General features: G+C 32.6%; 1 protein-coding gene across 2 annotated transcripts in view; it reads left to right on the top strand.

Moving 5' to 3' along the window:
• LOC145286329 (uncharacterized) overlaps window positions 1–19,069 on the top strand; it is a 192,768-nt gene that overhangs the window by 131,798 nt on the left and 41,901 nt on the right. For both annotated transcript variants that reach the window (XM_080135258.1, XM_080135257.1), the window contains exon 2: window positions 206–285. In XM_080135258.1, coding sequence (XP_079991384.1) covers window positions 213–285 — 73 coding nt within the window. In that variant the 5' untranslated portion in view covers window positions 206–212. The remainder of the gene's footprint in view (window positions 1–205; window positions 286–19,069) is intronic.

Here is a 19,069-nt window from a genome sequence, read left to right as displayed (position 1 = left end):
ATTATAAAAATGCAAAAATAATAAAAATTAATTAAGTAGTTTACATTTCAGATTATTCTAGCATTTGTTGATTAAAAAACAATATAATATTATTTTATAACTTATTTTTATTTTATTTCTATTGCAATGTAAGAAACTGTACCTCTTTTGTTAAAGAAGACTTCGCAACATATCATGTTTCTTTTTTCTCCATGTTCTTCAACAGGTGCGTTATGAGGTCATCCATTGCCTTCTGCTTAGTACTAAGCATATTTGCTGTGGTCTACTCGTTACCCTACACTGAAGGTAAGATATTCTTAAATATACTTCACGTTATATCATTTTATTTCACTTTCATCTTCTGGCATTCTCTATTACATTAGCTATTAACTATCTAAGCAATTGTTGACAATGCTTAGCTGAATGCTGTTTCAAGTTATTTTACAATAGTGAATTCGATTGTCATTGGCTTAGTTTTAGTCTAAGCTAATTTCGATTATTAGCTTTGAATAGCTGTGCTAAAATAATTTTCTGTAGTGTTGGTAGGCTAACCAAACTTTCATCACATATTGAACACCGTTATAATTTATGGTGCAGCTTCGATTAATCTTCACTCTTACGAGCTTATTGCACGACCACCCCGCTACAACATGGATGGTTCAGTTTCGAGTCTAGTCAGTTCCCTAGCACTACTTTTATTAATGGATGTTCGCAACCTTCACGTGCCTTCAATATGTGCTTAATTCGAAAACCTAAGAAACTAATATTAACAACAGAATTGATCTGATCCCAAACATCATATAATGATGGTTAATTTTTAAACAATATTAGTGTTGTTTCTGCTCTACAAACAAATTGTCTTACAACGCTGTGAATTCCTCATTAAAATGATCATGTGCTACACTTGACATCTTTACGAAGTCTAGTAATGTAACACTAGAAGATGTACCCAGCGTTGCCCGGTATTAAATGTGACGTTAAATTGCATTAAAAATGAAGTAAAACAAAACAGAAAGAAACTAAGACATGAGCATTCGCTTATTATGTTTTTCTAAACAGGTCACTTCTTGGAAGTAAAAACAATCCTCGAGCTGAGATCGAAACCAAAACCTAAAGACAGTGATTCAAATACCATAATCATTAGACCAGCTTGACAAAACCTTTTTAAAGTGACCGTTTAGGAACCTTTTTACGATGAAAATCAATAAAAATTTCTTCATATGTCTAAATACCCTATATACCAAATTTCAATTGTGTATATAAAAGATTCGTTGAGTATATAGGTTGAGAAGTGTTCTCATGCACGCTTACAGTCTCACTTTTATAGATATATCGATTGCGTCCTTTGCATTTAGACAACACTTTATCGCTGTCTCTTGCGGTACTCGATCACTGAACGATTCACTGGTGATCATCGACATGGCTTATGTTCCCAACAAAATAAAAACATACACGATAATTGCGTCTGGCTTAACACAGTTTCACATATCTTTATCCATATTTGACAAAGAGGAATCTTATTCATGTCACGTGACAAATCTGTTTGCAAATGCAGACAAGAGATGTCAGATTGAGTCCGTTAATCTAATGGAGACCAAACCGATGTCAACTTGTATGAGAGAAATGAATAATGACCAGCTAACTAGGATAGTGGTGAGCCGCGTGATATTTACGATCAGATTAACGTGATCATTCTATTATGCATCCAGGTGGTAAAACAGAGGCTGATGCTAACAAAGTCTGATAGTTTCACAAAAACAAACAACAACAAACAAAAAACAGAATTTCAATAAATAACAAGTAAATCATTTTTCAAGATTTGCAAGTTTACAGCATATTAGCATATTATCATACTATCATAATAGCATATTATCATATTAGCATAATAGCATATTATCATATTAGCATATTATTATATTAGTACTTTTGTGTAATAGGATTACTACTGAGCAAGGCCGATAAAGGCACCTAAGAATAAGCATTAATAACTGCATTTTTCTTAGTTGTTTTTAAGAATCACTTGTTTGCATGAATATATATATATATATATATATATATATATATATATATATATATATAATATCTTTTGATCGCTTCTGTTGTCTTGACAGAATATGGATAACCTGTACATGGGTATCTGCGTGTGTAATTATTAAGCAAGAGTTGCGTAATCACAACTATTCCAGTGGCAGGGAGAAGGCCACCATTCGCCCATGTATGGAGTATTGTTGTCATATTTGGGCTGGTGCATTTTCTACTAGTCTCTCAACCCTGGACAAAGTTCAAAAGAGAGTCGTCAACCAAAATCAAAAATCAAATAGGTCCTGAACTGTCATCTAAGCTTCAGTCTCTGTCCCATCGACGAAATGTTGCATCCCTCTGCCTGTTCTACAAGTGAATGCTCCGACGAACTGCAAGCACTTGTACCCCCTCGACGTAAATACCCCCGACAGACACGACAAGCAACTAAATCCCACCCTTTCACAGTAGAGATCCCTAGATGTAAGAGAGCCTTCTACTCCAGTAGTTTTTTCCCCAGAACCGCTAGATTTTGGAATTCCCTTCTGGGACCCTGCTTTCCCAACTGGACTGACATGCAGAAGTTCAAGTGTAACGTAGACTGACATCTTGCTGCCCAAATCCCTACATAGTACCCCTGTAGCTTATGTCCCTGGTAGTTGCCCCCTACATCAAAGTGGCGATGTGCCTTGTTTGGGGTAAAAATGTGATAAAAAACAATTCCGAGATAAGTGAAGCGCATATACAGCGCCTGGTATTCGCAAATGTTCACTCCTTTGGTACTGATCAGACCCAACGTCGTTATGTTACATTCCTGTACTCGCAGGCTGAAATATTGATAATAGGCTCTTTGACTTATTCATAACCTATTAAGTTTTATTTTAATAACGTAATCTTCAGAGGTAAATTTACAAAGACATCTTTATTATATACGTGCGCTCTATTTTCTTCTGTCAAAAGATTTGATTGAAATCGAATTTTTATATCACGAGTAAATTTCTAGTAAAATTTACTGATGAAACTAATAGCGCTAATAATATTGCATAAAGGAATTTTACGATATTGTGAGAGCAAACTCTTGGTTGGACATCCAGAAAGAAAGGATAAACTTTATTTTGCAAAATATTAGAAAACTATTACCAAAAATATTACCGAAAATAAATGCTAAATAATGGACGACGAAATATGAACAATGTTCAATCCGTTCTCAGTTGTTTATTATTATTATTATTATTATTATTATTATTATTATTATTATTATTATTATTATAAATATAGCGCGTATGGACCCATGTGAGAGACTCGGCAGCAGCCGAAAGATAGCTGACTAACGAAAGTATTAGAATCTGCTGCCGTTAAAGAACGTATGCAAATTAGCAAGTGTACGCCAGCTTGCGTCACAAGAACGGAAGAAAAAATACACTACATGGTCGAAGGGAGAAGCAACCGGGGAAAATGAACGTGTAAATAAGGGGACGTCAAATTGGGGAGGGACGGAGACTTTTAAAAAAGAATATGTGTGTGCGAAGAGACTTTGGAAAAAAAAATTAAATATATTATTTTGAAAGAAGAATAAATGCGTTTCATTTTCAATTAAAAATATGCTGAGTTAGATTTTTATTTTTTCCTGTTGTTTTATTTTTCCTTTACGACAGTACCAGACAGTGTATGAGGCCGATAGGCATGAAGTGAAATGACACAATAAAAACGTAACGTCCATGATATTTTACGATAATGTTGTGGGACTAGATTCTGGCACTAAGAAGAAAACTATTTCACGTGTTTTCCTTTCATCTCAAAATGTAAATTGACTCAACATGTGTGTTTATTCATTATAAGTGAATATTTTTTAATGCATTTTAAGTAAAAACGCTACTACGTACCGACGTATCATATTGAAATTAGTAACAAAATTTCCAAAATTACTAAACATGATTAATTAGAAAATTGACTAGAATTATTTCCTACAAAAAAAATGGCTATTATTGAAAATTGTCTATCCGCAATTTTTGAAATTTGATATCGTAAGGGTAAAAAACAAAAGAGATATATCAGTTTGTCACACAGAATTGGCAACTTAACAAATACGAAAACAAGCTGTATTTTTCGATAAATTATGTTTTAACCGTATCTAGCAAGGAGACACGACATTGTCCGGGATTAAATGAGGATTAACAAATGTTCCACTCACCCAGAGTTTTATTGTCATCGAAATCGGTGAAATCGCCCAGTTTTTTTTTGTTTTTGTTTTTTTCAAATCGATTGATTGCCTTCTCTAGTTAAGGATCCCTCGCAGTGTACTTCCTCTCTAAGACTTAGTCCACGATACAGAATAGTCTACATTAAACTGTAGAGAATCTACTATTGAATTTTTAAAGTTATCTGTAAATAATGGCCTCACTTAAAGTTTAAAATGCAAATAATAGCAATTATAATGTTCAGTTGTGCACTAAACAGAAACGTTCATTTCGAACGCGCGTCTGTTTTATCAAAGAACTAATTGCTGATTTTAGCAAATTATTTTAAGATTTCTTTTGATTTAAGGCAACAGTCGATTATTGAGATTCAATTTTTCTCTAAAAAGAAACATTCATTTAAAACTCGCACCGTGTCTTATAAAAATATACAGTTGATTTTATAGGTCGGACCTTTTTGCTTGTGTCGTGATAAAACTTCTCAAATGCACACGTGATATAAACTTATAGAAAAGTGTTGATTTTGGTTTAAATCAAGCTTTCTTCTTGAATCAGATTTTTCTGATTATCGATTTTCGATACTTATCTAATGCACTCCGATAAAAATCTACGTAAGAACATTCTCAGATGCATCACGTACTTTTGTGTGAATTCTTTTAAAAAATTGGCCTAGCCGTTTCCGAGTTCATAGAGAACTCGCTCTGTCTCACACACAAAGTTCCTTTTGCATAATAATAATAAATAGATAGATCATTATGCAAATTGGTTGTTTTTATATGTCAATAAAGATCGAGCTGAATAAGGAACGAAAATCAAGTAGCGAGCGCGAAAGCAGGATTGGACCTTTAGAATATATACATCATCATCATCACCATCATCATCTCGTATTAATCCGAGAGTTCTATTGCTGGTGTTGCTTTCCCTGATATTTTTCTAGAAAGACAGTAGGTACAGCAGGGACAACGTGAACATTTTCAATATCTTTAGTAAAAATGATTTTTAGGGAACGAATTGGATGCAAACTTGGAACACCCATGACGTCAGTGTGTGCTGTTAATCATTTGATCAGCGTGGTGATATTTTCACTGCTCACTGCTAGTTTATGTATTATCAGACTGTTTTTTCTTGGGGGGGGTCACCATTTATCAAGGCCCGAGGACTACTCGAGGATAAGGGTTAATGAATGTAATGTGGTAGTTTAATAATCTTTAATGGTGTAAATTGGGTAACATATGGGACGGTTAAACAAGAACTTGTTTACATTGGATTTGAAAGCTACTATGTATTCCACCGGGAAGCAGGCAAGCGGAACAGTGTTATACAGACAGGCAGTTCTGTGAAGAAGTTTTGTTCATGGGATCTGCGTTTAGATTCAGGTACAGATAAAGAATGGGCAAAATCGTATATAATGGTCGTTGTTTGGCAGAGCCGAAGAATTGTACAAAAATATAGAGCGCTACAGTTTTCAATATTTTTTAATTGTTGATTCTCTTAATTAAATACCAGTAAGACATTTTCCAATACCAATGGATTAAGATGCGGATAAACAATACATTTGAATAAATGAATCCATCAAGTCGGTTAATTAACAAGAGATTTTAGTTTGTTGGATGGCGTCTTCTAAACCTCTCAACTGATCCAGCTTCGTCGTAATCTAATCAACATTTGTGTATTAATAAACGAGTACCGGTGCTACCAATGCTAAGCCTTTTTAACTCTCCCCATCTTCTCTTTGCATATCAAATATTTTGGGTATTCGTCCTTTGAATCGTCTATGTATCGATCAATATGTCACGTGACTATTTGAAACAATAGGATCTTAATCGCTAAACCCTCAGATTAGATGGATGTTTCTTGTTTTAGTTACTTTAAAATATTTCCATATGAGAATTGGTTTATTTGCATGTCCGTCACGCGGCACGTTTAAATAGTATTTTTATCGGTAGACGCTGTTTTGAAGGGCGTATCTGAAGAATAGCTGTTACATTATTTAAGTGTCTGCTATGATGTCTACACCAGCTATGTAACTGATTCTCGCAAATTTCTTTTGGTGGTGCCAATGCTCGCTAAGCGGATTTGCTTCCGGACGTCACATGAGAAAGGACATTTAAATGAATTGCCGCTCTCAACGACTTCGGACGTGACTTGGAGGCGTAATAAGCCTCTTCGTCTTCGTATTAGTATTGGAAGTGCTTAGCATCTGAGGAGAACGACGAAAGAAAATACGACCTTGTTGTGTTAGGAATTTACAGAGAGAGGGAGAGAGAAAGTGGGAGAAGATAGGAGAGAGAAGGAGATATGTCGCTCATCAAGCTGAAAGTCGTAATTAATACATGCATTGCACGTGAACCCGACGGGCAGAAGCTATGTTGTCGTAGGTGAATCTTTAATTTCTACCAGAAATACATTATGGGGTTCCCCGATTTTGATTGGTTTCTAAATCTAATTAATGCAAATTAGCTATGAGTCGGATTAGGATGGGCTTACATAAAAATAATAATTTTTTTCAAACAGGTACTGCAAAGAATTAAACACTTTAAACATTTTAATACGCATAAAGAAATAAACGGTAAGATGGACAGCATCTTCACATTTGGAATGTAGACCTTTAGTCTCTTTTACCCGTCGTTGACTGGGTCCAAAAACAGACTATAGAAAATGGACTCTGATTTATGAAAGTATGATAGGTTATGAAAAGGAAGGGTTGTAAAGAGATTGCTTCGAATTTGGGGGTATCAAAACCGAAGCAAAATATGATGGAAGTAAAAATAAAATAGATAAACCGCATAATTTATTATACCATACCTGTTTACATTGAAACACTTATCACAATATTCTTTGGATCTATATTAAAACACCTTGTTAAACTTTGTGACATATTTCCATACTATGGAGGTCAGGTGCGAACGAATACCCCATAATTTTATTATACCATATTTCTTCAAACTGAACATAATTATCAAAGTATACTTACGCAGATAGATATGAAAAGTCTTTATTAAAGTTTGTGCCTATTTCCATTCTATGAAGGCCAGGCGCGAACGCAGACCCCACAATTTTATTATACCATCCCTATTTAAGTAAAAACATACTTATCAAAGTATTCTTATGTTTTCAATTTTTAATTTTTATTTCCATATTTTGTGGACCAGGCGCGAACGCAGACCCCACAATTTTAATGAACCACCGTTCTGCCAGATCAAACATACCCATTCCTGTGTCTCGATACATCATCTGTCATTATATGTAATCAGTTTTTTAAAATAGTCAACCATATAGGAGCCTATTCGTGACCAGACACACACGCACACGCATACACAAACAGACATTCAGCTTTATATGATAGGATATATATATTACTACCGTATATGATTAAGTAGCAGTTTTAATCATTTAGAACTGCTTTAAAGCTTCACCGCCAATTCATTTTTTGTCCAAATTTAAAACAATTCTTACTGTTTATAGATCACCTTCAAAGCTATATTGTGAATAAACAATTTTCAATTTTCGTTCAGTGAAACAAAAGTTATGGTGAATTTACTGATGTTCCAAAACGTAAAAAACGTAAGTGAGCGACGTATTTTATGACTGATCTCCATAGTAACCACATCTATTCAGCAACTACTGTTGCTACCAATGCCACACTCTCGCAAAGAGAGAAGTAACACGTGAAACAGACAGAATGAAATAATAAAAAGGAAGATAACTGGGGGGTTATTGAGAGCAGACAAATGTACATATGTAATAAGACTGAAATTAAACAAAGAAGTTAATTTACTGGAAGCCTGGAAAAACCATGGATTACAATAGAAAAATGCGAGCATGAAAAGTAATATGGTTGAGCTTTAACATGGAAAAGTAAAAGACTAGTTGGTAAAAATTTTATTTTTTTAGGTCCGGGATATGACCTTAAACTATATCCGATGGTGAGGCCCCACCTTGCGGGCTTTGGGGAGTGTGGAGCCACCCTTTAATTGTCATTGCTCCCAGGTCCAATCTGACTTGGAGTGGTAGTACCTGTTAGGGTCCCAACTACGGGTTAAATAGAAACTTCAAATAACAAATATACTCTATTAAAAAAGTATTCTTCAAAATCACTGGATTCGGCATTAAATACCCTTAAAAAGGTTGATATGCCGTAAAACAAAAACAAACAAACAAACCTTTTTTAGATTCTATTATAACATTATAGAATCAATGCGTAATGCTGCAATATTTTAAGTTATAAATTTATTATAATTTTTACTATATATATATATATATATATATATATATAGTAATTTATAAAATATATATGGAGATTAAGCTACACTGAATATTCCGCGTTTCATTCATAAAATGCGGAATATTCAGTGTAGCTTAATCGCCATATATATTTTATAAATTAGTAACTAGCTCTACCTACGTATTGAGCACTTTTGAAGTAAATACTTAAATTTTACGCATAAATTTATACTTTTGTATATTAATTTTATGTGAGTAAATGAAGTAGTTATATATATATATATATATATATATATATATATATATATATATATATATATATATATATTGTTGCAGGATTCGGTATCGGCGATGCAGCGCTTAAGTTTCAATCAAAGTTTTATTATCATCTGATATAAAAGGGCAAGATGTGAATCTACAGTGTGTACTCTTGTTTTCTCCAGCAGTGAAACGTGATACATGACGAATTAGCTTCAAATAGATTGTAATGTGCGGCATTGATAACGCTGTTCGTTCTTTATTAGACAAACAAACTAAATCGATTAGTATTTAAAATTACATCAAAGACGAAATTACAAATCACGAGTACTTATAAGTGACCCAAAAGTGTATGTAGTTGATTTTAGATTCAATGGGTAAGAACGTGGCTGCTTCAGCAAACCTTTTCGTATTGGCAGAACAGATATCAACTGTGACTGAAAAAACATTTCTTAGCAATGAATTCACTCTTTCCGCTTTGAAAATTGAATATTGAAAAGAATTCTATAGCCTAAAGAGAACGGACAGTATATTTAAACGGGTGTAAATACGCATGCAGTAATTAAAACGACAAATAGTTTTCAATAGTGCAATAAAAACATCACACAAAATGTACAATGCAGTGTACAGTTCATAAAAAATATTCCATTTTCAGCTATTTAATGTTTGCTTAACCAATCGTTTTTACTAATGAAAAAGGTTTTATATTATTAAATTAACAATTTATTTCATTGTTTAATCTTTTGCACTTCAAACATAGCATATTGTCACATAAAAGTAATGAACTACTATTCATGTTCATGTCTAGAAATGGACTGTGAAAACACGAGGGGCGAAATGTTTGTTCACATTACATTTAAAATTCTGCAGTTAGGAAAGCAGGAAACATACAGGAAATTCTAAAGTCTAGCAGTTCGACGGAAGAAACTATTAAACGGATTCCAACATTTAGGGATTTTAACATTGAAGGGGTAGAATTTTGCTACTTATCATTAGTCGAGAGTATGTGCGTCGAAAGAGCACCTCTGCTATGAGTTCGTCTGAGCACGTTTCATTAAAGTACTTGTAAAACAGGCATAGGGATGCAACATTGCAGTGATGGGACAGAGGTTGGAGTTTAGTCGATAATGCGGGATCAATTACACTTGAGAATATTGGAACATTTTACGTGTGAAACTAGTGGTAGATGCACCATCCCAGTGTTGACAAAGATACTCTAGGCATAGGCGAATTATGGCTTTATAAATATACTTGTAGGGTGACCCAACGTTGCTTGGGATTGAATGATGATCAATGAATATTCCACACTTCCATAATTTTATTTTAATTTAAATCAAATCGATTCATTGTCTGCTCTAATTGGGCACACATCGCGATGCACCTGGCAGAAGCTTCACATGTCTCGCATAGTGACTATGTTTACAATATATTGGAATATATATTGCACTGTAGAGAACCTACTGTTCATTTTATAAAATTATTTTTATATATAATAACTTGCATTAAAGTTTAAAATGCAAAAGTCGAATATACTTCAGTTGTGCTCTAAACAAAAACATTCATTTCGAATTGTAAGATTTATATTCAAAGTGTATGATTAATAATGTTCGCGGACAAGCAAACACACAAACACACAGACACACAGACACACAGACACACATACACATAGACACACGTACACAAACTGTATATTGCTTCTTGTTTGTATGATAGCGATTTAATATTAAATTATATGTTTCAATTAATCTTAGTATCATTTTCCTTCGAAAAGTAGCCATTAGTTTTCGTAACCGGATCTTTCAACATTTAGGTAAGTTATATGAGAAATACGTTTTATACGCATGCGTGAATGGACACACTTCCGTCAGAATGAGAAAATTGGCGATCAGACGACATAGATTTTGGTGTGAATGTCACATCGTGTAAAGGCGTGATTTTCATGGTCCTGACACATGCTATGCAGTTAGGTGTGGTATTCATGACAGACGCCATTAGTTTAGGTGTGACAGTAGTATTCGTTGTAACAATTACTCAAAATATTCTATAGGCAATGTTGTTATATATATATATATATATATATATACATATATATAATATAAAGCTGAATGTCTCTGTGTGTATGTGTGTGTGTGTGTGTGTGTGTGTGTGTGTGTGTGTGTGTGTGTGTGTCTGGTCACGAATAGGCTCATATATTGTTGACTATTTTAAAAAAACTGATTGCATATAATGATAGAAGATGTATCGAGACACAGGAAGTGGTATGTTTGATCTGGCAAACGGTGGTTCATTAAAATTGTGGGGTCTGCGTTCGCGCCTGGTCTACAAAATATGGAAATAAAAAAAATTAAAATTAAAAAAAAAACGTTTACAAGTGTTTTTGATATAGATATACATAATGATAATTTGATAAGTATGTTTTAACTTAAATAGGGATGGTATAATAAAATTGTGGGGTCTGCGGTCGCGCATGGCCTCCATAGCATGGAAATAGTCACAAATTTTAATAAAGACTTTTCATATATATCTGTGTAAGTATACTTTGATAATTATGTTTCTGTTTGAAGAAATATGGTATGATAAAATTATGGGTGTTCGTTCGCACCTGACCTCCATAGAATGGAAATATGTCACAAAGTTTCACAAGGTTTTTTAATATAGATCCACAGAATATTGTGATAAGTGTTTCAGTGTGAATAGGTATGCTATAATAAATTATGGGGTTTATCTATTTTTACTTTCATCATATTTTGCTTTGCTTTTTATGACTCCAAAATCAACCCAAATTTACAACCCTTTCTTTTCATAACCTATCATACTTTCATAAATCAGAGTCCATTTTTTGTAGGCTGTTTTTGGACTCAGTCAACGACGGGTACTTTTGCTAATATATATATATATATATATATATATATATATATATATATATATATATATATATATATATAAATTTCGCAGCAAATCTTACATTGATTAGTCTTGAAAAGATTAAACACGTTTTTATGTACAAGTATATGTAATACATTATTTTATTATAGAATTGTGAATATACGTGTGAAAAATTAAAAATTATGTACATATAATATATATATATATATATATATATATATATATATATATATATATATCTCAAAACCTCCGGCTTACTAAAACTTGTTATGGTTTCAAATGATCTGAAACAAGGGAATGAGACAATATAATTCCACATATTTCTCATATGTTATATTTCTCCTCTTTTGGAAACAGAGTACGATTGTGAATATCTCTAGTATCAAGTAATCTTTATACACTGTGGAATTTACTTTATGTATGAAAACAAAGAGGGTGGATACAACATATGAGAAATAGTTGGAATCAAGTCTCCCCTTGCTGTTATTTCAGATCATTTGAAACTATAGCAGCAGATTTTAGTCTCCCTCCACCAGGGTCAGAGTTTATGTGAGAAAATATCAGACGTTTTGTAATATATATCCAAAACTAGGAAAACAAATGACTATGATTGAAACATTTTATTGTTGTAAAAAATAGGCTCTGGATGAATGATAATCCTCCTAATGGGCGACCTTAAGAGCAAATGTTATATAGTCGACTACACAATTTGTCATTACCTGTACAATGAACCTTTATTTGTTAAATTTAATTGATATATAATGCTACTAAACCTCATGTCTAGAATCCATATATATATAAATAGATTAAATTGCCCGCATCTTCAATTCTTTGTGAATCAGTGTGTGTACAGTTCCCACACTGACATCAAACTGTGCACTTATTGTCTCTGTAGACACACGATGATCCTTAGCCATGAAATTCTTTATTTGGCCAATCAACTCTGGTGCTTTGACTTCGTTACCATGCCACACCTTTTTCCTCCCTCACATACTCCCTGCCTTCCTTGAATATCTTATGCCACTCAAAACCTGATGCTCGATTCATGCAAAATCGTCCAAAAGCAGTCTGAAAATTCCATACGTTTCTGTGGCATTTTTTCTAAATTTAAAACTGAACTTTATTACATATCGTTTTCCTAAAGTGTCCTCACGTCCAGATTGAAATTCATCAGCTTTGACAATTTGGGGTGTCTTCCCATTCCTGCTGTGGTTCTTCATATTAACCTGAAATCATAAAAATTGGTCAGCCATTTCATAAAATGCATAATAATAACATACTAAATTTTCAAGAGCCCCTCTCCCTCCTCCCCTCTCTCTCTCTCTCTCTCTCTCTCTCTCTCTCTCTCTCTCTCTCTCACACACAGATAAATAGAATCAAACTGAAATCTGTGATCAGTTTTGATCTTTGTTAATTCACTTTTTGGCCGAGTCTGCGTAAATTATCTTTCCTCCTGAGATTTAAAGTTGAGTAAATTTTTCATTCAATTTCATTTATTGTAACATCCTCACTTTGCTGATCTTGTTAATTAAGCTTGGCGACTAAGTATTTCTGAAAAGAACCCCAGCGACTAAAGTACTTATCTAGCGATTCTTCTCTGCCTAGTTGAGCCGCGATTTTTGTGTTCTTATTGGTATCATCATTATTGATATCATCATTATTGTTATCATCATTATTGATATCATCATTACTGTTATCTTTATTATTGTTATCATCATTATTGATATCATCATTACTGTTATCATCATTATTGATATCATCATTATTGATATCATCATTACTGTTATCTTTATTATTGTTACAGTGCAAATAGTGTTTTTATGCTTTTTTTTAAATCGATTATTGTCTATGCCGAAGCAGAACAGCCGTGAGAATAGATGTTTTACTTATAGAATATCTTATCCAATATGTTCAGAGACAATTGTACAGCAATGAATAACGCTACAGAAAAAAACAGGTTGCAGCTTTATTCAACTATGTCTAAAATGAATGTATTATATATATATATATATATATATATATATATATATATATATATATATATATATATAATGCAAAATAATAAATGGTGGCTTTTTATTCTACAGAGTCCGTTTTTTTGCAGGAATGTTGACTGTTTTCTATTTTACTTTTGAATGCATTGTATAATCTTTAATTCGTAGAAATGTTTTTGTTGTTCTTAATTTATTTATTCGTTTTTAATCACGTTCATCCCTAACAAGGCATATCACCACTAGGGCGTAAGAAGGGGTACTATTTGGGATCATGCTTAAGAAAAGAATTTCTTTGTCTTTATTTACTGTTTGATTTTTATTTCATATGTTCATATTATTTGGTGTATGTGTGTATGTTAGTGCGTACATTTATAGATATAAGACTTACACAGCGCTTTCTCATTGGTTGCATCTTCTCCTCCCATTACCTCCTATCACGTCACTCACCTACCTATTTATTACACTAACGAAAACCAAAGGTATGGTAGAAATTTTGTTATTGAAAGGAAAAGTTTTTTTTCAAAAGATATTTTGCATTTCTACACTTTATCCAATAAAAAATAAATATAAACATTTTGCATTATTTTTTTATATATACTATATATAATTATTATTTTATACATACCTTACCTATATATATATATATATATATATATATATATATATATATATATATATATATATATATATATATATATATATATATATAAGTGTTTTTATTTGTTTTTGTTAGCGATACTTTCTTGAATGAATTCAAGTATTTATACGAAAGTGCATTTTTACCTAAATGTTTGTTGGGAATAATTTTCCCATTGACCAATCTGGTACCCCATTAATGGGGAGCGTTAAGTTTAAGTACGGCTGTTGTTGGTATTGCCCAACTCCCAACCTTCTCAAGTTAAAAACGTCTTTTGAATAGACACCTCCAACATCGTCATGGTACGAACGGCTTTCGGAATTGACACCCCCTAATCTACCACTATTAAGAACGGTTTTTGGAATAGACACCCTCTTTTGTGAGGGGTGGGGGTCAATATATCTGCCCCAAATTTAACCGTCATGATCCCACGCGCAAATACTATGGACCAACCTTGTAATTTTGGGTGTACAATATCGGTCGGAAAAAGTGTAAATATTGGGTGCTTAAGTATTATTTGTTACCGTGCTGAAATAATAATGTTATTATTTTGAAAGCCATTCTTAACGTGTTAGAGGAGTGTGTTTTGTAAGAAATCTGTGCTTCCGCCTTAAAATTTAATAATCCCATGATTACATGTTCAATAATAACATGATTAAATTTTACCTCTATAAAGTTAGTAAAGCATTTATAATATAGATATATTGTTCATGTCAAAATGTAGAAAAAACTTCTGTTAACATCAAGCGAGATACCCGTGTTGACCTTAAAGGTCCTCTTGTAGTTAGAAGGTGTGCGTCGTCTAAAAAAAGAAAGAAAAGGGAACGCTCCTTCGTAAAGCAAAGTGAAACGAAAGCCAAAAAAGTAGTATTGTCGAAAATTTAGGTTTATAATGCAAAAAAAAAAAATAAAACTTCTATGTGTATTGTTTAAAAGTAAAGAAAATGTTCTGTTTAAAATAAATAAAAAAGTGCATAATCTTTTTCTTTTTCTTTCTGTGCCTTCGTTTCTATCTTTCGGTCTCTTTCTTTCTCTCTCTCTCTCTCTCTCTCCCTCTCTCTTTCTTTCTATCTATCTAGCTAGCTATCAGACTATTTGCCTCTCTCTCCTTATCTGTTTTCTTACTCTGTCTATGTATCTATCTGTCTTCGTGTGTATTTGTTTAAAAAATCTGTCGTTCGCTCGCTATTCTGACAGACCTCGAATATATATTTTATTTATTGTTTTTGCAGAAAACAACAATTCAATTTTTATTAACAGTAGAAGAATTGTAGTAATATGGTTGGGAAAGGGAAAATTAAATAAAAAAGAAAGAATTGTTTTGTTTTAGGTTTTAACTGTTGTAGCGCTTATGCAGAGCGGCCGTTTTTCTAAACATCCAGCGTTTGTGTTTAGTCAATAAAGTATCTATTCTCGAATAGGCGAGTTGAGAGCTGGCAACTAATGAGAAGTGCTGTGTAGGTGTGAAATTATTATTTTGTGTTACTGGAAATGGAAAGTAAATGGTTTGTATAGGAGTCCAGTTAAGAAGAGTGCCCGGGAAACACAGTTATAAATGTATATATTTTCCGGGTGTAGCTTTGGGATGGAAAGAGTACTGTAGATAGAGAGGGAAAAGTAAGAACTATTGTAGATGATGGCGTTTGTGATGATGCCTCTCCTTGAATGAAATATAGGTTTTTATTCTAACGAATAAATGTGTCTATAAAGGCGTTCTAAAGTTATATAAGATGGTGGAAAATAGTTTAGGTATAAATTTTTATGTGGCATCTGTTCTTACAAACCTACAGTAATTTCATCCAGAGGGGAATTTCTGCAATCAAAATATTATATATAGGATAAGGGAGAGTGCTTCATAAATAAATTTTCATATTGAAAACGGATTTTAATACACTTCTATTCCAGCCTAATTCATATATATATATATATATATATATATATATATATATATAAAGAAAAAGCTACATTAAATAAGTTACCTTATGTAGATATTGCATTATAGAAAATTGATTTTAATAATTAGCCCTCCGTTATTAATGGTTATAAGCAATAGAGTTGTTTTAATACTTATATAATTACATACAAATGTATATATATATTAATAAAGAGATTTAGATAGATAGATAGATAGATAGATAGATGGAAAGATAGATAGATAGATAGATAGACGAAGAGATTATGAAAGAAGGTCGGGTTTTAACATACAACTAAAGATGGCTAAATGTTATTTTAGCGATGACATATGGAGTGGAGTTAAGTGATGTTTTGAGAATACGTTTGATGAAAACCAAAAAAATCTCATTGTCTAAAATCGATGGATTCCCCTTTTGTACGTCGCTTACTTAATCTCTTAATCTTTAGAGTAGATCCTAATTCGCCGCCGTGCACAGGATTATCGTGCGAATCGGCGGACAGTTCAAAATATATTCAGAGTCCATGCAGTCAGGGGATTTAGACCATAGAACTCAGGAAAACCGCAGAAGCACACGAACATAATAATAAATATTTGGGTCTAAATATATATCCGAGCTGAACAGCATGTTCGTATAAATAAAAGTTTATGTCAAATAAATATACATAAATATACAGTCGAACTTGTAATAGAAAACGATCAAATGAATAAAATAATGTCAATGGGATTGTATGAACCTCTCATACTATATCTATCTATCTGTCTATCTCTCTCTCTCTCTCTCTCTCTCTCTCTCTCTCTATATATATATATATATATATATATATATATAGGTGGCAAACTTTGCTTTTGTATAAGACTATATGGTTTTTGATAGCAAGACTCATCATCAGCATATGAAATGTACACTAAATTCAAAGTTAAGATGGTTACTATGCACGAAAAATAGTAGTGTTTCAAGTTTTTGAGTTAACAAAATAGGAACGGCCCTTATATTACAAAACTTGCAACGGCGCAACTATCGTTAACCACTGACAAAATTACATTAAAAATTGTGGTGACTATGTATAAAATAAATTTCGGTGCACAAAAGGTCGTTCCTTTTAGCGATACCACTTCCGTCTTATTTCTTGATTTAAATAGTGAAAAATACACATGCACACAACTACCCATAAGCACACACATGTATGTGTATGTATTAGATCTCCTAAACTGATACATGGTAAACAGCTGATGATTCCGAGTTTGTAGTGTAATTCAAATACTTGATGTTTCATTAAGGCTATCAAGTGAAGTCGGAAACCTACCGTAAGCATCAGTAGGACACATCACATGCCTCTCCATGGTAAATTAGTCTACAATAGATTTTATTCCACATTGCACTGTAGAGAACCTACAGTTGATTTTATAAAATTATCTTTATATAACAGCTTGAATGAAAGTTTTAAATGCAAAAGTTAACTAACATTGTTCAATTGTGCTCTAAAGAAACATTCATTTTGAACGTTCATCTGTCTTATAAAAAAACCTAATACTGTTTTTATCCGCCTGGTATTTTTTGCTGTGCGCTGATAAAACTTCTAAAATTCACATTTGATGTTAGCATGTATCACAGTCTTAATTTTGTTTAAAATCTAACTGTTATTTTTCCAATCGGATTTTTACGATTATAATAATTGATTTATAAAACTTACCCGATGCATTCCGAAACAAAATCTATCTAAGAACACTGCAAGACACATACGGTACATTTGTGTGAAATTTCAAATCAGCCCATCAGCCGTTTCCGAGTCTATATTGAACGAACTTACACACACACACTCACAGACAAAGAGATATAGTTGAGTTCTTTTTCTGTTTTCTTGATACCAATCCAGCGCTCTAAGCATAATTCAGGCTTGTCATTCTTCACTTATTCTTCAGTTATTTTTCAGTTATTTTTCAGTTATTCTACAATTTTAGCTGCATTTTCTATTACTTCATCCATAGCAGACTAAAAGATGCTTTCATATATATATATATATATATATATATATATATATATATATATATATATATGTATATATATGTATATATATGTATATATGTATATATATATATGTGTGTGTGTGTGTGTGTGTGTGTGTGTGTGTGTGTGTGTGTGTGTGTGAAATAATTTGTAATATAGCGACGTGCACGAAAGAAACATTTACGTTTATTTGTAATCATATCATGTGACAACTAACCAACCCATGACGAGCAAAGGTGAATTCATCTCATTAGAAGTTTTATTGTTGAAGATTACTTTCTAGTGCAGAAAAGATACTGTTGTAATAGATGGAAAGGATATGCACTGACCCAAAACTCAGATGCGAACCACAGAATGGGTTGAAACTGCCACGTTAATGGCTTTGTGTCGCTATTAAGTGATTTTCGCCTCAACTAGTCTGAACATTAGTTATCGGATTTTAAGGGGTTTGTATACAGTCGTTGACACGAACGAATATTCTATTAGAAGGAATTTAACATCTCAACACTCATCTCTATCTCTCTCTCTCTCTCTCTCTCTCTCTCTCTCTCTCTCTCACTCCATGTATGTTTCTCTCTTTCTTTTTCTCTCTCTTTATCTTTCTTTGTTTCATATACGCTGACTCAGAAACCAAGTCATGATATAAAACAAAAGATAAGTTTGTTAAGCCAGGATCTTGTATGGAGTTGGATATTATAACGCTAACACACACAAACATTCGCACATTATACTTTATATATATTTATTGTTGGAATTCATGTAAAGTATAATTTACAGCCTTAAATTGTGTTCTATGAAAAGCATTTCTTTTTTAGTTGCATTGAGCTTGTTATTTGCTTACAATTACCAATATCAATATTTATATTAGCTTTAAGTTTACAGAAGCTTTAAACTTGTAAACCTCATTTGTACTTCTTGAATACATATATATATATATATATATATATATATATATAT

This window comes from Euprymna scolopes, chromosome 10, assembly GCF_053919585.1.
Source record: "Euprymna scolopes isolate OS-2025 chromosome 10, ASM5391958v1, whole genome shotgun sequence".
Classification (NCBI taxonomy): Eukaryota; Metazoa; Mollusca; class Cephalopoda; order Sepiida; family Sepiolidae; genus Euprymna; species Euprymna scolopes.
This window is presented reverse-complemented; position numbering and strand designations above follow the sequence as displayed.